The sequence below is a fragment of the Neophocaena asiaeorientalis genome, unplaced genomic scaffold (genome assembly GCF_003031525.2).
Source record: "Neophocaena asiaeorientalis asiaeorientalis breed wild unplaced genomic scaffold, Neophocaena_asiaeorientalis_V1.1 scaffold136, whole genome shotgun sequence".
Lineage (NCBI taxonomy): Eukaryota > Metazoa > Chordata > Mammalia > Artiodactyla > Phocoenidae > Neophocaena > Neophocaena asiaeorientalis.
Genome location: NW_020185333.1, coordinates 5,752,944 through 5,775,434, shown reverse-complemented (window position 1 = coordinate 5,775,434; position 22,491 = coordinate 5,752,944). Strand labels below are relative to the sequence as shown.

Genomic DNA, 22,491 nt, shown 5'->3' with positions numbered 1-22,491 from the left:
GTTTCCTTCTTTGTAGGACTTATCTAAGCCTTTAATATACTAATATGCATCCACAGAGGTGAAAATAATATACAACTTTTCCAAATATATTTTCTGAAGGAGTATTTTTTTTTCCAAGAGTTTCTTGAAGACCTAGAACTAAATGTGCTCTAGGAAACATATTTTGAAATTGCTTTTTTAGAAGATTAGACTAGGGAATCCCATGGTCTCTTTCAGTTTTATGGATTCTGATTCAATGATTCACAAGAACTATTTTGGGGGAAAGTGATCAAAGTGGAAAAATCTGTTAGTGTTTAGTTTAACTCTGGAATAGAGAAGCACTGTATTTTATTTACTAGGGAGTTGTTTTCTGTGATGGAGCAGGGAGAAAGCAGAAAACTAACATTCTTGTATTTATTCGATCATTGTGAGAATATTTATTGAAACTCACAATGTGCCAGGCATTATTCTAGACACTGGAGTGTTAATGATGGATAAGATCAGTGCTCTGCCTGCCCTCAGGAATCTTAGAGAAATCAGCTAGAGCAAGCCACCTAGTATCTTTGCTCTGAGTCTATGCATCAAAAGTCTCATTTTTAAGTTTCCTTTAGCGTTTGAGTTCTTAAAGTTTTGAGTACATCTCTTTTTGTAATAAACTGGATTCAGACTTGTCATTCTTCTATAATTAAAGAAAACTGGTGAAGTTACATAAGCAAATATTCACAAGCACATAGTATGTAACAGGCATACATACACAGAAATACATACAAACTGTATACATAGATATGACCAAGACAATTTTTTATCTGACTGAGGCTAGAAATAAAATGCTACTCACTATAAAATATATGTGAGTTTCTCAGAAAATTGTCCACAACACCTATATTAAAATAAGCAAGGGTAATTGTGAAAATGCAGATTTCCACTCCAGATATTCTAATTCAGTAGGGCCCAGGAATATGCATGTTAAACTAATGCCAAATAACATACTCATGCACACTATCATTTAAGAACTTCTGATATTGAGACTCGGGGGTGGGAGAGAGCTGGAGCTTGTCACCACGTGACCCTAGATTGGACAGAGGGACTCACATTGGCTGGAGCAAGGATTGGAGCGGGGGGGGGAAAGGCAGGCACCCAATCTCCTCGTGGGATAATGTACAGAAGGTACCTGATAGACAGTAAGTGTTCAAAACGTGTTAATTCTCTTTCCTCTGACATGGCTCAAAGAAAACACAATCAACAGCTGAGCATGCCTGGGGGCTTCTTACTGTTTCCTCCTCAGTTTAGTATATTTTATTTTGCTTTCATGTGACCTCACTTGGGAGGAGATCCGCAGATTCTCTCCAGAGACAGGGGGAATCCCTCCTAGTCTAATTTATACCTTGACTTATTATATGTTTTAAAATTAGATTTAGGTACTGATAAAAATTCAAATAGCAGAGTACAGAGGACTGTGGGATTTTTCTTCTCACGTTTCACAAAAAATTTAACAGCTTACTGGTTTCAGATCAAAACTCTAGAAGCCTCCATCACCACATTTCCTGTTTGTAACTGAACAAAGTACACACAAAAGATTTTAAGAAACAGAAGAGAGAAAAAACTGAGGTACAGATAAGACAAGGTTTACTGCCACACTGCTTCTAACATAACAGAGCAATATTACTTAGAAAAAAAGTTTGTGGGAGCCTTTTTAATCCATACATTTGCCTATGGCTACATAAGGATTTTTCTGAGAAAAGAAGCATGCCAGGTAAGTGGCATTTTAAATTCTTGTGTTCAATTCCTATGCCTAAGAATTTACATAATAATTTCCAAGCCTCTAGCAAAAAGACACTTAAGGTTTGGAAAGTAAATTCGTTTACAGAATTATTTTTTAAATGTGGGATAACTTTTACCACAATTAGAACATATTTTGAAATATATTAATAAGCATAAGTTGACTACTTTCTCTTAAAAAGTTGGACAGTGTTTTATAATATAAAGCTAGTTGTAGCTATTCAGTAAGTGTTCCTTGATAATCACGCCATTTAAAGTCCTTATTTTTAAAGGAACTTTCGTGGACCATGCATATTCCTCTTTAGTTTAGTTTAGTTCTAAAGCAGGTGAGGAGTAACAACATTCTGGGATTAACATGTACACACTGCTATATTTAAAATGGATAACCAACAAGGACCTACTGTATAGCACAGGGGACTCTGCTCAATATTATGTAACAACCTAATCAGGAAAAGATTTTGAAAAAGAATAGAGACATATATACCTGAATCACCTTGTTGTACACCTGAAACTAACACAACATTGTTAATCAACTATACTCCAATATAAAATATAAAGTTAAAAAAAATAAAGCTGGTTAGGAGTAACAACATTCTAATTCCTTGGATTTTAGGCGCTATATTATCTTCCCAGAAATCAATTCAATCATCAACTTTCAGAGAGATGACAATTTGCAAAGACCAGTGAAAATCCCATCACCTGTGGAATAGATTATGAGAGTTGAATCCACATTGATTAGCCGAATGTCTGCTCCACATTGACTATCATCTATCATTCCTCCTTTATTCTTTTACATACTTTTAACTTCCTTAATAAGCATCTTTTTGTAATAAGAGAAGACATGCTTATTATATAACGTGGGAGAACTGTGAAATATATATGAAAAAAAATTTACATAGTTTTCATCACCTTAGAAAAATAAGATATTATGTTGTATTTCCTTCCAACTTTTGCTTCTATATATCTTCATGGTTTGCTTTTCATAACTGAAATAATAATGTAAATAAAATCATATGTTCAGCTTTTTTCACTAACATAACCATCTCCATCTTTATGATAACTTCTGCTTAGGTGTTTTACATGAATGCACAAAGTGACATCTTTTGTGTTATAGTTTACTTAGTTGTTTATTGTTAGACATTAATGTTGTATACAGTCTTTTTATATTTTAAATGACAGAAAGATGAACAGCTCTATAGCTTTTTCTATATTAAGGGTTATTTTCTTAGAAAAGATTTCTAGACATGGAATTACTGAATAAGAAGTTATGAACATTTTAAGTCTCATTATTGCCAAATTGCTTTTCCAAGGCTGATGCCAATTCACTCTCATCCTAGAGTGTTTCTCCTTAACAAGCTGGTCTCATTTTTAAAAATCTTTACTAATTTGATAAGCACAACATGCTAACCCATTGTTTAATATGTTTTACTTTGATTATAATGAGGATGAAAATTTGTGCATGGGTTTTTAAACTGTTTATAATTCTGTCATTTGTGAATTGTCTAATTACACTTTTGCTTATAATTGTGCTAATAGTATTTTTAATATCAATATGTATAAGCCATTTATAAAGATAATAGATATTTTAATTCCTGTGAATTTGTTTCCCAGTGCTTTGTTCCATGGATTTTAAAACTGATTGATTGGATTAATCACACAGGGAACATAAACTGATGTATGGTTTTCACAATTCTCTTTATCTTTTCCAGGTACATATATTAGCAAAGAAAAAAAACAATTGTTCCAGTTTTGCTAGTGCCCTGCAAGAAAGGGACTTAGCAATACTATGAACAATTGCTATGAGCTGACAGTCATGGGGAACTTGGCAAGGGTGGGAAGGCCAAAGGCAGTGAATATGATGTTCAACTATTTCTCATTAATTAATTTTAAATTTGGAAGGGATGATAAAATTTCCTTCACAGTATTTCATAGTTTATGTTTAGATCCCTTCAGGTGCTATACAGGAGCTCCTCCATTGTCAGTTAAGACCTACGGTTCCACAGAAGAGATAAAATGTATACAGTATTTGCCATTAAAGCCTCATAGATCTTAAAAGCCAAGAAACAAAACCAAAAATCAAAAATCCTTAATGTGAAAGGAGAGACTCAGATTATAGTATTTTTTACATTAGATAGGTGAAGTAAAAAAGAAAATAACTGTGAACACAATGGAAAAGTGAGATTATTCCTAGTTGAGTAAAACAATGTATGAAAAGAAAAACCCAAGTCTTTCCTTTTCTCCTACCTATATGCCTTGTAGTCACTGCATCAATAAATGTGCCAGCATCCTATTTTCTACTGTGCTTCTGCATTCACATAAAATCGATATTAGCTAAATCAAAGGCAAAAACAACTCCTTTGGGCTACCATTAATTTAGTTTAAACAATGATTCACAATTTAGTTACACCTCGCTGTTTTTCAAAAAAAGGATTTTCATTGTCTTTTCTCACTTTTCTCTTCCCGTGAGCCTCAATCACCTTTTGAGAACAATGAAAGCCTGTCTTTTAGAGACTAGATAGGACTGATTTATGAATCATCTTTTAAACTCAGATGTTCTTTAAATTAAAAATAGGTCAAAGACAGTGTTTCATCACTTAATTTAGGTAACATTTGACAGGCGATTTCAAGAAAACTTGACCCAGGAATGTTTGCCACTTAAAGGTCACAGCTGTGAGAAATAAATATCCACAAATTGCTAGTTAATAATACATAAATAAATATTGGACTCTTTTCCAGGCATTTTTTTTCATTTAATTTATTCAGCATTCCTGAATTAAAAAGAAGAGAGAAAAAATTAACAGGCCTTCTTAAAACATTAAAGAAATATAGTAGTTACAGTATTTTGTTGGATGAAAGTTTCCACACACCCATGCCATCTTCAGAGGCTCTTACCAAGGTGCTTCTCCAATAGGAAACAATAAGTACATATACAAAATGGAGCAGCTACATACAGATAAAGAGAGGTTTGTCTACAGCAGGGAATTTGGCAGCACTTCAATCCCAATAGGATTTCCCAAGTTTACCAATTCCAAGTTTAATTATGAAAGAGACAGAGTCTAGTACTGGAGGAATCATAACATACTGTCTTAAAATCTACCCTCCATCTCACTCCTGTATGTCCACTTTCCTCCATTAAATTCAGCAGGTATTGGTTAAGAGGAATCGTGATGTACTAGAAAGAGGGGACCTTCATGTCACACAGGTGGGGATCTGAACTCCAGTTTTACAGCTGGCTTAGTGTGAGGGTCAGTGTTTTGCAGAAAGTCACACAGCTAGTAAGTGACTACACTCCTCTTTCCCTATACTGTTTGAAAACAGATGTTCCAAAGCTTCACATTGCCATTGTCCCTCTCCCCATCATGGCCCCTCCCTGACATACATCATTCACTTCTCAAATAACCTTCTATTCATAATAGACACATTTAAATTTGGCAGTTTTCAAATTTTGCATTAAAAACAGTATCTTAGGGCTTCCCTGGTGGCGCAGTGGTTGAGAGTCCGCCTGCCGATGCAGGGGACGCGGGTTCGTGCCCCGGTCCGGGAAGATCCCACATGCCGCGGAGTGGCTGGGCCCGTGAGCCATGGCCGCTAAGCCTGCGCGTCCGGAGCCTGTGCTCCGCAACGGGAGAGGCCATAACAGTGAGAGGCCCGCGTACTGCAAAAAACAAAACCCAAAAAACAAAAAAAACCCAGTATCTTATTTACTTGAAAGCCTGGGACTAGATTTGAGAATCTCTTCCAGTGATTAGTCCACGACTCTAATGCCTTTTACTGATGGGATGATGGGGATGGACAGTGGTGGCAGAGGCTGTGTGGACAGTGACAACATGCCACATCAAAGAGTCATCAAGCATGTGCCTAGTTTGACACCAATCGATCACCACAGTAGGAAACATTCATTTTATGAGTAGAATCCATGGGGATTGTAATATCAGAACTTTCATGTTGAACTTTCTAGGGTGCCTAAAATAAATATATACATTCATGGAATGCAAAGAAGAGATGGTCACTGCTCTGAGAGAGTTTACAAGCCAAGAAAGAGAAACCATCAAGGGAAGCCATATCCTATATACTATAAACTCACACACTTGTCTCAGTTACAGATCCTCTGAAGGAGAAATAGTTAAGGCATTATATGTATTGCTTTTCTATTGTTAATTGTTTAAGTAAAGGCTCCTGTATGAATCAAACCTGCCAGCAGAAAGACATTACATTTGCTTAGCTGGGTTTCCTTCCAGAGTACATGTAATTGTGAATTCCAAAGACAGCACCTGCCAAGAACTTTTGGCTTTAAATGAGTCAGAGGTCTTATAATTAAACCTACTACTATTAGCCCCTGGTAGTTGAAAGCTGTTTAGAAACTGAAATCATGGTTTTCCTAGCTGTCATTGCCTCACTAACAACTTCCTGATGCTTTTGGCTTTTTAACAGTACAAATAGTTAAATTAAAATTGTGTAGGAGTTCTTTTTAAATTGATAAAAGCTACGTAAATGAAAGTAATTGCAATTAATGAATAATGATACTAAAGATAGCATTTGTCAGGCAAGAATTTTTAGGTGCTTTGCACATGCACTATTATAAGAGGGACTGTCTGTATTGAATAGATACCCACATGGGGCTAGAGTACTTTCTATACTACATATGGAAAGTAACTGGGTAAGGGGAGGTGCAAAGTATGTATGTGAGTGTGTGTATGTGAACATTTACACAAATCTACCATTCAAGTTGAAAGTCTCCATCATTTAGCTATTCAATATCTTCTTATCTCTGTGTGTTTTGTTTCGTTTATCAAGATGGGGGCATTTATTGTTGTCAATCAACAAATTATGAAAGATACCAAGAATGTGATGAAATACAAAGCTTCTAAATGAAAATCTTCCTATTTGTAACTCAGATCACATTACAAAAGAAAAATATCTTGGAAAGCAGAAGGGTTAGAAAAGAATCACAGACTCCTAGAAAGAGAGGAACACTGGAGACCATGCTAAACCAACCCCCCACGTTAGAATTCAGCCTGTGTTTTAAAAGGCCTCCAATTGATTATGTAAAACAAATTTACTGTTACAGCAAAGACAAAACCCAGCCCTAAAGGACTGTGCAGTGTAGTCCATGTTCTTACCTTGGAGTTGCTGACATATTTCATGAAAATTATTAGGGACTTTCCTAAAGCCTTTAGTGTAAGTGTAGTCTTATGATATTGGTTTGATTATTTCTTTGTAGCTGAGAGAAAAATTGTCTTCTTGTAGCAATTAATGGACTAATACAACTTTTCAGTGCACCCTTTAATTAAAAAGGAGAAAGGAAAATTTCTAATTGAAATATAATTTTTGCGAATGATAGGATAATTTCTAGCTAGAATTAGTGTAATTTTTTAAATGAAATTAGGGCTTTCTGCTTACTGCCTTGAAGTATACCTTTTTATTTTTTAATATTTATTTATTTATTTGGCCGTGTCAGGTCTTAGTTGTGGCAGGCGGGATCTTCACTGCGGCACGAGAGATCTTTCATTGTAGCACACAGGTTTCTCTTTAGTTGTGGTGCAAGGGCTCTAGAGTGTGCAGGCTCAGTAGTTGCGGTGCACAGGCTTAGCTGCCCCACTGCATGTGGGAACTTAGCTCCTTGACCAGGGATTGAACCGGCGTCCCCTGCATTGGAAGGTGGATTCTTAACCACTGGACCACCAGGGAAGCCCTGAAGTACACCTTTTTATACTGTGCTATATTTTATTTACCCAAACCACAGTATATACTAAATACTAGATGCTGTGAGAAATGGAAAAAAACTAAGTATGAAGGAGATTGATTTTATTAATTCTCCCAAGGGTAATAAATTCTAGAGATTTGTTATAATTTTCTATGTATTTATTTGCTCTCTTACCCTTCCCTCAGAAAGAGTGGTATTAGAAGTACACAGAACAGTATAAAGGACAACCAAATACATCAACACAAAGAGAGAATAAGGAGCAAGGTGTACGATTAGTTCACAAATACGAGTAGCATATAATTCCTAGAGACTTAGTTAAGATAGAGTGTGTGTCAGATGATACGCAAGGCCAGACAGATGACCAGTGACAATATTCACATGGATTATAAGAGTAAAAATGAACGTGTTCTTGAGGAGATCCTCAGCTTCTTATACTTGATACCAAGTGATGTATTAAGCAATATCTTCTAGTCCATAGCATCTCTATAATTAATAAATTCAACAGCAAGTTTCATACAGTTGGTTCTTTTTCTTAGAATGAGTTTTATTTTGCTCTGATAACAAAGACAGAAAATGTAGAAATGGAAGAAAACAAAAAGAGCAACAGAGAGTTAATTTTTATTTTCTGGCTACAACCTGAAGTTTAGTTCTCTGTTTCTATTTTAGGCAGGTCATCAGCTGAGATGGAAGCAAGTTTGATATTCCCTTAAGAAATCTTGGGTACATAACTGGCACATGTCCCAGTACAGAAATCATCGAAGCCACCATTTAGAGGTTGATCCAGGGAAAACCTACAGGGAGGGTCAAAAATCTCCTCCCAAAATCAGTTTTGTACCCTTTAAGCATGTGTATAAATGAATGAACAAATTCCTAAAATATGTCATGGGGATTTGATGCAATAATTCTAGACTGGACTATTTCTAAAGCAAGGTTACAAGTCACCCAATTTGGCTACAGGTAAGTTATCAAAACATCCATCAAATTCTTAATTTTAAGCAGTGCAGCTTTTTGGTCAATGTGTTGTGTTCTCAGGTAAGTTATACTATACTACTTTGTATTATGGTATATAATTTCTAGGCTGAAAATAAAAAGAAATAATAAAGAACATCTACCAAAAACAATAATTTGAGTTTTAAGTGCAGTAGTAAATCTTCAGTCATTCTCTCTCTGACAATGGCTAGACAAAACAACAATTTCATGAGGTTACTCTTGGTTTATGCTGGTAGAACCATGTTGAGAGCATACAGGAAAACATCCATTTTTCTGTTCTCATAGTAGGAGAGTGTGCATTTAATACGTCAAAACAAACATATTAGGTCTTTAAGGTAAAGGTTGAAGAAAAGAGAATGGAAGCACATCCCCATTTCATGCTTCTCAAAATTATTATGTGGTCTGTGAAGAGATTGTTTCCACTCACCCTGACTCTTACGTTTTATGCAAGCATCCAAGTTTTATGCAAGCATATATGTCCTAGAGTTGCAATAGACCTCAGCTAGTGTTATTTTCTAAATTTCTTTTTCTGGAGATTTTAATGACACTAATCAAACTTCCCAAAGACTGATTTTCTAAACAAGAAAATAAAATTTTACCTTTATAGTTGTTACCACCCCTATAAATCTAATCAGATAGCTAGCTGTTAGCTCCAACTTCCTTGTACCAAGTTTTCTAAGAAACAAATAATAATCATTAGATTTGTTTGGCAATATAGATTCTGGGCAGAGAGAATTAGGTTGTGGTTGATGAGTAGTTTCACCAAAGCTACAGTGAACACTCTCCTCACAGCGATCTGTTTTCCACCTGCTGGGAGATAGATAGATCCTTTCTCAACAGTACTAGAGACAAATGTAGCAGAATCTTCACTTGGTCTTTTCCTGGGTTGTGGATGTGTCTAGATGTCATACTTGATCAGAACCTTTCTGTTGGCCCTGGTTATTACATTTATCCTTCTTCATCCACTCTTCATTTACTTAGTTGGCACATGTTTAGTGAGCACCTACTTTGTGCTGAATAGGTTGCCAAAATAATAGTGGGAGTCTTACTAGTAGTAAGATAATAATAATAACAATAGCTACCATTTATTGAGCATCTATTAGTAAGAAATGCTATTCTACAAATTTCATTATATGTCTTAACGAATACCCATAACAATAGGTACAATGAGGAAATTAAAGAATGAAGATAAAGATCAATAAATCATTCTTTCTGTCCTTTGGGTAGCTCACAGTCTAGTGAGTGAGTTCTTCAGAAAGAAGGTACTTTTGAAGGATGACTAGGAGTTTGTCAGATGGCCAAGGCGGAAAGTATTTCAGGAAAAGGGGCAAATAAACAGACATAAAGGCATGAAATGGTAAGTATGGTATCTACTGAAAATTGCAAGTGCTTCAGAATGGTTGAAGCATGGTATATTATTGGGTGGATATAGTAGGTAAGTCCTAAAAGACAGGCAGGAAACTTAAAGTAACATTTTGTGGAAATTACTTATGGTAAGGAAAGAAAAGTGTTACATCCTCTATGTTTAGGGAAGAGATAGGAGCAGGTACCTTCTCCTGAAGGACCTATGTCACAGGCTCCAAAGAAAAAACAAAGGGACAACTTTCTCCAGAAACCATGGAGGAGAAGAGTGTATGGGGATCATGTGTGTAAAGAAAGTAGCTGGGTTAAGAGTGGTGCTTGATGGAGCAAGGATTAATGGAAAGAGCTATCAACATAAAGTCAGGGCCAACTGAACTAATAGGAAAAGAGGCCAAATTGACCTGAGCAGGGTCTGCTTAGTATTGTGTTTTAAAATATTGGCCTTCAAGACACCAAAATTCTTTGAGATGTGCATGTCCTTTGATCCAGCAATTCACCTTCAGGAATTTTTACCTTAAAAAAAATTAAGGTTGGGTGTATAGTTTTAGCTAAAGCTAGTCATCACAAGATTTCTTATATAACTAAAAATTAGAAGCAACTTAAATGTCTAACGATAAGGGATTGATTAAATAAATTATGGGGGCTTCCCTGGTGGCACAGTGGTTGAGAGTCCGCCTGCTGATGCAGGGGACACGGGTTCGTGCCCCGGTCCAGGAAGATCCCACATGCTGCGGAGCGGCTGGGCCCGTGAGCCATGGCCGCTGAGCCTGCGCGTCCGGAAATAAATAAATAAACAAACAAACAAATAAATAAATAATGGAAAATCCATACAGTGGAATAGACAGCAGCTAAAAGAAATGGAAGAATATTTTGCTTATAGGAAAAGACTCATGCTATAAAATTATCAGGGGAAATGTAAATAACAGTGTAGTCAGTATAACTAAATCCTATGCCTCCGACCATAACAACTTCTACTCATAAAATAAGTTTGGAATTGTATGAACCAAGGTGTTCACAGTGATTGTCTCTTGATAGTAGGATTAGAGTTGATTCTTATCTTTTTGTTTTGCTTATCTGAGTTTACTAATTGTTTTTAACTTTGAACATACATGATGTGTATAATAAGTCTGGCCTCTTTGTAGCAATTAAAGTTCATTTATTTCAGTGTCACCAAACACTGACTGTAGAGGGTGAGTGATGAGAGTCTACATTTGGCTGAGTGAATAACCTAAAATGATAGTTGTAACATACCACAATAGAAAATATAGTGTGTGCACTCAAATTGCTTTAAAATGTGAATGAACTTAGAACTGTATCTAGACTGTGGGTCCTTAAGGGACATACACAAGGAAAAGAAAAGAAGAAAACTCTTTAATAATAGAATCATTAATTTAATCATTACTTTAATAACAGAAATCAGAAATTAATAACCCTATACTGTGACAGCAAAGAGGGAAACTGAGACCCATCTGGCAAGTGAGACAGCTTGCTGGCCCGATTGTTCACCATGATAGTTAAATCAACCACCTGAAAGGGGTTATTATCAACAGGAGGTGGGGAACAATCGAGCTCTGAAAGTTTGCCTTAAAAATTTGCTTTAACCCAGCAATTTTACTCCCAGGAACCTTTCTCCAGATAAGTCTACATACATGGAAAATGTCTATCCAATAGAGTTTCTTGCGTTATTGTTTGTAAAAAAATGTTTTAAAAATCAGAATGTTCATCTTAGAGAATTGGGTATATAAATTATATTACAGTAACACTATGAAATTCTATGCAAAAACTGAAAATAACATACTAACATGGTAAAGATCCCCCAAACACAGTGGTAAGTTTTTTTAAAAAGGCTAATAAGTGTAATATTAGTGTCCCATTTATGTTTTAATAGAGGACCTTAAGTGTTATTCTGTATTTGATGGTTGGAATTTTTAAAATTTATACTCAGCAGGCACTTGTTTTTTAAATAAACAATTAGATAAAAATCAAATCTAAAAATATGTGCAGTATCATATAACTAGAATTTTTAATATATTTAAAATAGTTTATTATATTATAGAATTCTGTAAGTATTTATGGGATTATGTTCATGATGAATAAATTAGGCGCCTCCAAATGTTAGTGTTTTTAACCAAATTAATTGGTAGCTCTATTGCAGAAGATAAAAGACTGCTCAAGTCTTCTCAGTTTTCTAATACTTTATGAAATATAAAAATTCCCTGAAAGAAAATGAAACCACTCATTTCACTACCATTATCAGTTAACTTTTCCCATTTATTAATTCTTGAAAAATTTTTTATAAATCCTGTAGTATATGTCTGGCACAGCAGAGTAGAAGGCAGAAATGGTCCTATTCTCTGTGGAGCAGATAGTATTTTGAACATCTAACTACATGGTACAAAATTAAGGAGGTAGCAGACATTAGTAGACAGGTGTTAAAAGAGACACAAACTAGTTCGAACAAAAGCAATGTATAGATGAATAAGTGATATGCAAATTATATGCATATATGTATATGTACATCTATATCATAAATAAATATATATTTAATCACCACTATGCCTAACTATGCTCATTTAAAAATAAATGATGCCAATAAATAAATAAAGCAACTCAAATACATAGAGGGCAGTTCAACCACCACTGCAATGTTAAGAATTCAAAGAAAATTAACAACTCAAACGTCAAATCTGAGATTCAGAAAATAAATAAAATAGAGCAACACAAAGAACATCTGGATTTAGGGAGTCTTTATTTGATGGTTTAAAGACAGGCTATAGGGAAGTAAAGCTAATTTCCCTCCTATTAAAGATTTTGCCTCTTCTGCTTTTTGTGTTTAACGTATTTGGATTTCTTTGAGAGGGCTTAAAATGTTCTAGGCAGCCACAGAGAGAGAGTTGGGACTATGAAGGAACATAATCTCTATTGTAGCTATTTTCACATTGCATTTCTAATTATATGCTCACACATTCACATCCCCAACTAAACAGAGTTCCTTGAGGGCAAAGATTCTGTTTTCTTTACCTTTGATTCCCTAATATAGGGCATAGTTCCTGGCACAGAAGAGATACTGACTGAATACATAAATATATAGCATTATACAATCACAAGTTATTTTTCTGGGGTCAGTATTCACATGGGTACATGACTACTAAGATAATTAGCCAAATTTTATATATGTATGTAACTATATCTCATATTTTATAATATATTTACAAATATATTTGTAATTAGGCTAATTATCTTAGTAGTCACTCATATACGTGTAAAGATTGCCATAGATAATCAAGGGCAACTGACAGGCAATATCCCACAAAACCCCCTTTACAGCTCAGGAATGAAAAAAGAGGCCTTCGCAGAGGGGAAGAGCAGAATCAACCCTCCATTATCTGCTCATGGAGCTCTAAATAGTATGAGAAAACTCCTTATGGCCAGTCTTGACAAAACTGGGTTACTATTATTCCAGTATTATTGTTTTATCCCAACACACAGTGTCCTACAGTACTGGGATTAGTAGAAGGTGATAAGTGATTCTCCGTAATAATGAAAGCATGGATTCAATATGACTACAGACAAAGGATTAAAGAAACGGGAAAAGTATAGCCTATTATGACTCTGCATAATATGGAAGTTCTTAATTTTGAACCAAAGTTTTTATAACCTGTCACTATTTGTCAAATCTTAGTAGCTAGACTAAAAATGTCTTCCATTTCATCTTTACTAAGAATGTGGGACACTTGCTTCCTTTTACCCAGGCGGGAATTTGAATACCCATTTTGAAATCTGTAAAAAGCCTTTGGCTGTCAATGCTAACTAATTTCTTGACAGAGATTTGTCCTTTGTTGTGAATAAACACAGTGGTTTTAATTGTGGGAATACCTAGCTCAAAACAAATGAGTATGCAGCTACTATATTAAGCGTGTGTTTTCTTCTGTTCACAGAAAACTCTGAATGCCACTTTTATGTCTGGGCAATTCTAGCCTTCTTGGGTTTAGCTCTGACTATATCGCTTATCTTCAACATTTCCCACTATGTGGAAAAGCAGCGACAAGGTAAGACATTTTCAGAAATAGCCATATGAAACCTGCTTGAGCGGATATTGAGTCACTGGAAAACCTACAGAATAGGACGATTTTATGAAATGTTATTCAATAAGATATTTTTATCTGTAGAAAATCTATTTGGTACTTTTTTTTCACGCTGAGGGTTCTCTTAATTTAAACATGTAATCATGTTAGAAATGCAAACAGAATCCCAATTTTAGCTTTATTTCTACTAGAGGGTATAGCGTAGGAAGGGATTATCCTGGGAAAATGTATTTTTCCATCTTCCTCCTCCAGTTGAACAACTCATGAAATTGTAGCCTATTCTGGAGCATCTGTAAAGGTTCTTTCTGGTGTGTGATGAGAAGAGTGAAGACTAGGTCTTTAAGGTTCCACACAAGTCTATTCAAACTTCTCAGCAACAGTTGGCCTCTAGAGTGCAGCAGGCTTGGTTGGGATCAGAAGGGAACTGGAAAAGCAATAGACTGAACCACGGGCTTTTTATCAAACACTCCCAGAGTCGAAGATCTGCCACCGACGGCTTTTCTTTCCATTAAGCTGGGCAGAAGTATTAACCCCGTGGCTTTCACCCTCTTGTGCCGTGATTGAATTAGTGTGGTGTGCATCAAGTGGCACAATATTTGCACACTGTAGGCACTCAACGTGGGTATGTATGCTGAATACAATGACGGGTGAATGGAGGAATGAAAGTTCAGCTATTTCTTGGAGTGCTCTTAATATTCTAGAACCAAAAAACTCTTGGGGGCAGGACATTTAAGTGGTAAACAAATAGAAAAGAAAAGGTAAATACATTTTCTTTAAAAAATAAATAAAGCAAAGTTAACAAAACTAAGTTAAGTACATGTGTCCAAGTAAAAGTACATGAAGCTAAATTAGAACAATGTTCAGATTCCTGAGAGAGTCCTTGATCCGCTTAAGAGTGTCTTAAGTGTTGATAATGCTAATGTAAGGTATGAAGAAGGCATTATTGTCATACAGATTTGAAAAAAAAAGATGAGAGTCACTAGCAAATGAAGTGACATGGCTGAGGTCTCACATCTATTCAATACCAAAATCAAGGATAAATGCTCAGTTTTTCTAATTATCTGTTTAAAACAGTTTCCACCAGCACATGCTACTTTTACACTGTTGACCAAATGTCCTCAGCCAGAAACCCAACACTCTTTTAGGCTCTCTATTATATCATTTCTATGCCAAAGATGAAATTCCAGGTAAGCAACACATTTTCATTAGCAATGATTTCAGTAGTTATTTTTTATTTTCAAATATTTTTCAGACTAACAAACTTTATATGTCAGTGCAAGATGACCCATCAGACATCTTCTAAAAAGTTTCCTTCCTTTATAGAAAGAAGAGAGCTAAGAGTAGCACTTTTCTTTGTGTAATAGCTTAAGATGACTACACTTCAATTATTTTATTAAAGTATTTTATGAATGCAGATAATATTGTCACCTGAATTAGTAAAAGGTGAACTGAGATCTGTAAGAGATGAAATAATTTAAGGTGGGAACCAGGACAAGAATTTACCTGAGCCAGTACTTCACTCTTGCTTGATTCCGGCCGAAATCCTCTGGAGATATGTATGGGGCCAGGGAACAAGCGGTTTTATGTGTTTAATGTAAACCCAACTGTTTAACTTAAATTTTATTTAGCAAATTTGACCTATATACTTTCAACCTAAATAGTCCTTTTTTTCAGCCCTATGATTGCATTGAATTGTGGGGAATATGTATGTTTAGAATCACTTTTTATCAATGTGATCAAGACCAGGGCTGGTCTAATTTTACTGACCTATTACTTCTGCCCAGAACAATTTGGCTGTACCAGTCTATTACAACACAAGGTGAATAGGTTTTCCAATTCTCATTTTTGGTTGTTTGTGTATTGGAATTTATTTACCCATATTCATACCGTTTTGCTACCATACAAAGTTTTGGGGGGAGTTATTTGCTTGTGATGATTAGTTGACCACTGTTAAAAGACAGTTGCCTAACTAAAAAAAAGCAGGCTTTTCTTTTTTTACAAAGGCAGATTTTTTTTTTTCTTCTTTCTAATTGTACAAACCCAGGCATGCTATACGTGACTCTATTGCCTAAAATCAACAGAGTGGGAAAGAACGCTTAAAAAAAACAGGAAATTGTGAATGACATTTATTGACGCACTTTTAAAAATCAATTTCAGTTCCCTCAATTGTTTTTAAAATCACGGCTTTTGAAGTCAAGCTGACCTGTATTAGAACTCTGTTTTCAATATCTACCTGGGAGAACTTGTCTGAGGAACGTAACTTCTCTGACTTTCAGATTCCTTATCTACAAAATGTGGAAAATACTATCTAGACCATGGAGTTCTTGTGAGAAGTATGTAGATACCTTAGCACAGTAATGAGGATTTAGTAGGTGGGTCCTGGATAGGGCACAGCCCACGTCACTGTTCCTGGTGGCCCGGGTGCTTCCTTCTTTCGCTCCTTCCACAAATGTTTGTTAGAGGTTTATTATGGCTTCATTTAATTTTAATGTCTGTTATTTCAGTGAACATTAGTTTCTCTGGCTTTTTCACCCCTCCCACCATCCTTAAACTCTCTAAGCCCTCTCCAGCTCTCATCCCATTTCCTGCCCCCGTCTCTTTATTATTTAACATGCCTGTACAATAACCTGAGTTTTAGAGATAACGGTTGTGTTCAAGTCTGTGAACATACAGGTTCATTTTAGAGAGTTTTCTGTAGGCTTCCATGGAGTTGGTTCTAAATATTAGTCTGTCTCCAATTAATTTATCTGAGCAGTAAAGAGCTAAAGACTTCTCGAACACATCCCTCTTCTGTACCCTCACCGACTCCTTCATGGTGATCCTATGCCCTACAGATGCATATGAGCCCAGCGGATGGCCCTGCAGCAGAGCCCTGCCTCTCCCTTTCTAAGGATGGTGAAAAAGACAGAGACGCCAGTGGGAGGGGGAGAAAAAGACACCTAGAGAGAGGGGAGTGGAGACATGCCAGAGTGCTCCAGTCTCCACCACAGCCCCCTGATGCTCAGGCCCCTCACTACTGCACTGCACCATCACTCCCACCAGCCAAAGACACTACGCCCTTACCCAGGTCTGAGCCAGGTCCCACAGACTCTGTCTGACTACTCCAGGCAGGATGAAGTGTCCAGCAGGGGAGTCACAATTTTCAGCACTGGGTCAAGTATAGGGATGGAGTGTTATCTCATACCTTCATGTGCACCTTCCCATCCTTTTAGGACACCCTCTTTCCCCCACACCCCACCCCACCCTGAATACCCTAGACCTGCAATCTGCTAGGAATTATGGTACCACCCACCTCCACCACCGGGACTTGGGTTGGGTCATGGGTAGGCTCACCCCCGAGCTCATGGATCCAGAAAAAAAACAAAAGAAGACTGAGACTTCACTCGATCTTTACTTCTTAGGCGGAGCACATTACCCTGGGTCTTGCACTTTATAGATGTGCAAATTTAAGATTAGCCTTGGAACAGTGTTTGTTGTTGCCAAATAAGGCCCTTTGTTCTTATCCCATCTCCCCTTTTTCTCTCTGCAGTCCATTCCCAACCACTCAAGTATTACTAATGACCCATCCTTTCTACCTCATAAAAGCAAACAGCACTGTCTGTCTTTCTCACCCAGAGATTCCAAGTGGATTTGGGATTAGCTCTGCAAACTGTTTGACTCCTTTTCGGTCCTCCTGAAGACTCCTCACTGCTTTGTTTCTCCTGGACAGACAGACTAGAAGAGATTGCATCATATTAGCCAGTTTTTCTGCCCCTTGGTCTGTGTACACAATGCCCCTGCACCTGGCCTTATGTAGCTTTTTATTTCTATGTCTTTGTGCTATTCTTTGTGGCTAAGAAACTTGCAAGATATGACTCCACCTTGGCAAACAGTTAGTGAGTAAGTTTTGCAGGTGTATTAAATAGCTTAAAAAAGAAAATCTCTATCCCAGCAACAATGCAGTATCTACACATTCAATCAGATAGACAAGATAAGCCACTCCTTGATGTTTTCTGTAGCAGGGCTAGGTAGAAGCTTTGAAATGGAGTCCTCCTTCCCCCAAAATAAATCTTTCATTTGTATGTGATTCTTTGTCCAAATCTGTTCTTTAGTAGGATTATATTTATTTCTTTTCCTGATAGGAATGCATTCACTTTTTCTTCCTTTAAGTCCCCAAAATATTCTTTATCTAATCTTTCTTCTCTGTTTTGAGAAGGATAAAGAACTGCATGGTTTGCTCATACATCAAAGTCCTATCAGTGTATCTCCTATTTGCTAGAAAATTATGGCACATATTTCACATTAAAAATGTATCATAAAATTTGTATTATGGAGTTCAAACCATGTGTTCTTGTTTCTTGTTGTTATGTATCGCACATGGAAGAGTGAACACTATAAAGGGGAAAACATAAAAGAAAATGTTAGCTCACACCCTTTCAACCATGAACCTGACCACAGTGTTTATATCTGAATCACAAGAGAGGATTATGAAAACTCACCCAGCTTTTCTCACACAGAGTCTTGCAAACATAACTGCTTTATAATAAAATAAAAACTGTGTTTGATTTTATTAAATATAACTGAAATGTTTAAGTAGGTTTTAAATCATGCCAGTTACTTTTAAATAAACCTATAAGGCCTGAGGACAGAGCAAGCTCTTTTCGGGAGCCTGAGCTTGCAGACCTTTCTCCTTTGCCGTAATCTCTAAACCTTTGACTGCTATACCTCTATTGAAAGAGATCATATTCTATCACACTTCTTATGGTAAGTATTGTAAAACTAAAACCACGCAAGTACTGATTGTCCCACTCCAGATTATACATTTAAATGTTAAGAGTAATGTGATGTGGTGACCTCGAACTTTTAAGGTTCCCTTTCAGGGTGCTTCTTCAATACAGTTGGTTTTGATGTGTAATATCCTTTACCCATTACTTATTTTCTCCTTCTTCACATTGTTTTAGTTCCCTTTCATTCCACCTAAGCATCACATTATTATATTGTAGCCTTTATATAGTTGTTTCTCTTTCCTTTTTCACACAAAGCTTTTTGGTCTAAATCTTTTAAGTATTTATTTATTTATTTGCTTTTCTCTGCTGCTAATACATTGAACTACATTTTCCTTTTCCTTCTATAGAACTATCCTTTTACATATTACAGCAGTGTATTTTCCAGGCACCATCATTCATACTCTAAGCACCTCCAACTGGAAAATCCACATTATCTTTAAGAACTATTGGTCTGTTTGGAGAAACATTTTTACTCCATACCTAGTTTTTTTTATTCTATTTAAGTACTGTCATTATTTTTTGTTTGTTTTTATCTTTTCTTTGAATTTACTACTCAATTGGTGAAAATCTTCTTGCGAAAGGTGAGATTTGATTATTTCATTTCAAATCAAGCTTTACTTATAATTTTTTTATCTTTCAAATAGCATTTAAATTATATCAACTACTTTTCAGCTAATCCATTTAATGAAGAAACTTCGCAATTCAAATCAGCACAATTAAACGTGGCTTGCTGCACGATATGGATTTAGAAATATAATAGTGATAACCAACTTTGTCATTTTCTAAAATGTTTTTACATAAATTATTTCATTTATCTTCCACATCTACTCCACGATACAGGCATTATTAACAGTATTTTATTGATAAACTAAGAATCAGTTTTGCAATGATTTTCATGTTCATTTGCAATGAAATGCATTGAAGAGCTGGTACCCAAATCCAGTGTCTTCTGATTCCTAACCCTGAATTTGTTCCATGATACCTCAGGCTACAGGTGGGCTAAATTCTTGTGTATGCACTTTAATTCCAGACAAATTTGAATAATAATTAATGACCTGAGTATAAACATGTACTTCATATAAAAAGAAATCAATACATACTTTATATTTTCCAGTTAACAATTCTCTAATCTATATTAACTAATTTTTATTCCTATGCTTATTGATATTTTTTACATTTCTCAAGCTTTCTGATTTTGCTGGGCTTCCATTAACTTATGGATACTGTGCAACAGTAGACTTCTCTAGGCTTCTCCCCACATCCATGTTGCATTCATATTCACAAAACTAGTCCGAAGGTAGTTGAAAACAGCTGCATCTTTTAGATGCAGTCCACGGTAAGACATTTACTGTGGGCTAGAAGAAACATATTTCTGACAGATCCCAAATGGGATTCATCACTTTCGGTCCCATAGCTGCTTGATGTTTGTGCTTTGCAAAAACTTCCCGCATTTGGTCCTTTACAGAATTCTTCCAAACACATTGACACATGACATATCCATTTCGCCCTCCAATGTGGTGATTTTAATAATTTGTTTGAAACATTATTTAATAATGTTTCTCTAAGAGTTAATGACCTCTCTGGAGAATAACAACTTTGTCACACATAAATCTAACTAAAAATAGTCTTTGTAGTTGTTTGGTGACTTGCTCAATTATTGGGAAACATTTTTGTTAGTTTCTTACCAACACACAGTGTTTTCCATATGTTAAAACGGAAAGATCACCATTTGATTGCTATTGTCTCTGAGTCACTGTCAGAGACTTAGATAATACTGGGCTTTACTTTCATATGATAGCTTTTGCAAGATTTTGGTTTTTATTTAACGCCAGGTTTAATAAAATGCAATCAAAATATAATAAATATCGTATTATATACAACTATTCAGTTCAAAGAAAATTTATTGAGAAACCAGTAATACACACTGTTTCATAATTTTGACCTTAATTATTAAAACTGAACTCTGAATTTCTCTTAATTTTCCCTATTGCCTCTCTAAAAATTTCTTGAAACTATTTTTTTCCAATTTTGAATACACATATTTAATTTGAAGTACAAATACTTCCTTTCATTTGCCTTTGAACCACCACCTCCAAGGTTCAACAGTGGATACTTTGAGATTTGACCCCTACTTTTTTCATGATTTTACAATCTTACACCAAATCTCCTGTCAGTCTGGTTTTTGCAGACCAGCATACTGTTTCCCTTAAAAGCCATTCTACTGTTTTGATTACTTTTAGAGACTGTGTTGCCAACCTTTTCTAGATTTCTTCTCTCTAGAACCCTTATCTCTCCTTACCTCTCTATTTTTACCATGTGGGTGAAATGTAATCATGACCAGAGGAACTTCCTGAACATTATTTTTATGGTGTTGTTGTCACATAGCAAGAAATGATAATGGGCACTCCAAGATTAGATAAATAAGTAAATAAATAGAAGTGTCTTCTAGGGACTTTTTTTTTTTTTTTTCCTTGATAAGGAAGAAAAGCCTAACCAAACCAGCAAGGGCAAATAGGGAAATCTGTCAGAAGGAAGCAGAGGTGTTGCGTAGAACCTGAAGGCAGAGAGTACAGCCAGGCCCCACAACAGGCTGGAACCACAGAAAAGGCAGGGATAGGTTTCCAGTGTACGCTGCTTGGTGTTTCCCTGCATGAAATGGCCACACAGCTGGGCTCTGCATTACTGCCAAGCTGCACCATGTTTTCATTCCAGATTACCAAGAGAGAACCTGATTGGCCCAAATCAGAGAATAACCTTATCCCTAGTTCAAACAGTGGTGGTCAAGTGGCTTGATTAAAGATGTTAACTGACATTGAGGCTAAGCTCCCCTCAGAGCATGCTCTAGAAGGTTTAAGACATGTACGTCAAAATTTCTTTTAATTTGTCTATTTTGAATATCTTTCAGATAAAACATACACGTACTCCGATGACTACTTTCCCAGGTATGTAGAATATGAGTCATAGATTATGATTCCCAAGGAGTAAGGAGAAGTAACTAATGTTATATTGTTTATAGGTTTGGCTGAGGAATGTTTCACTTGGGTTAAAATAAAATGAAAAGTGAGTTTTAATTACTTTTATTTCCACCTGAAGAATAATAGTTAGAATATTATTATCTGCCCTAGTTACTTACTCATCCTGAGTCAGTGAGAGAGCTGGATGAAGGACGAAATGAAACTCTAACCCGGTATCTACAGAATCCTCATTAATTTTGGAAGAAGATATCCTAGATTAGGATTCAGTTCAGGTTGTAAAAATGTAGTCTAATTAAATATAGAATTGTGTGGCTCTTAAGAATTCAAGGTAGTAAGAAATCTGGCAATATTGATACAATTTAAGACATGTATGCACACATACATAAACAAGGATGATTTGTGCTGTGCCATTTTTAAGGGTATTGCCAATAAATAACTCTAAAATAATATGCAGTTATAGATATAACATAACTTAATCGCTTATACTTATTAAGAATGTTGCCGATAAATTTGTGTCGTATAAAACTTTTTTTAAAGAAGGTTTATAATATAAAGCATAGTAAAGAAGTTTCATTTTCTTGGACAATATATTCTGACCCAAATGTATCATTAGATTGGAAATTTCTCTTTTAGGATTAAAAAAAATCTAAATATAGAAAATTTCCTAGAGGATTCTTCATGTCCCCTGCATCGGCAGGCGGACTCTCAACCACTGCGCCACCAGGGAAGCCCTTCAAGACCTTTTTGAAATGGTAAACTGAAAGGCTGAAAAGGTCTTTCAAAAACACAAAGCTTTCTCGCTGTACAGGGTAAGACTGCAAGCTTTTTATTGGCCTCTAAAATGTCCTTTT

The 22,491-nt window shown here is 35.8% G+C and overlaps 1 protein-coding gene across 1 annotated transcript in view; it reads left to right on the top strand.

The window, feature by feature from the left end:
- The first annotated feature begins 1,534 nt into the window (after positions 1–1,534).
- Positions 1,535–22,491, top strand: part of TRAT1 (T cell receptor associated transmembrane adaptor 1) — a 36,638-nt gene continuing 15,681 nt past the window's right edge. Inside the window, exons 1-3 of the mRNA XM_024735317.1 lie at positions 1,535–1,732; positions 13,753–13,863; positions 21,571–21,607. Coding sequence (XP_024591085.1) covers positions 1,726–1,732; positions 13,753–13,863; positions 21,571–21,607 — 155 coding nt within the window. The 5' untranslated portion in view covers positions 1,535–1,725. The remainder of the gene's footprint in view (positions 1,733–13,752; positions 13,864–21,570; positions 21,608–22,491) is intronic.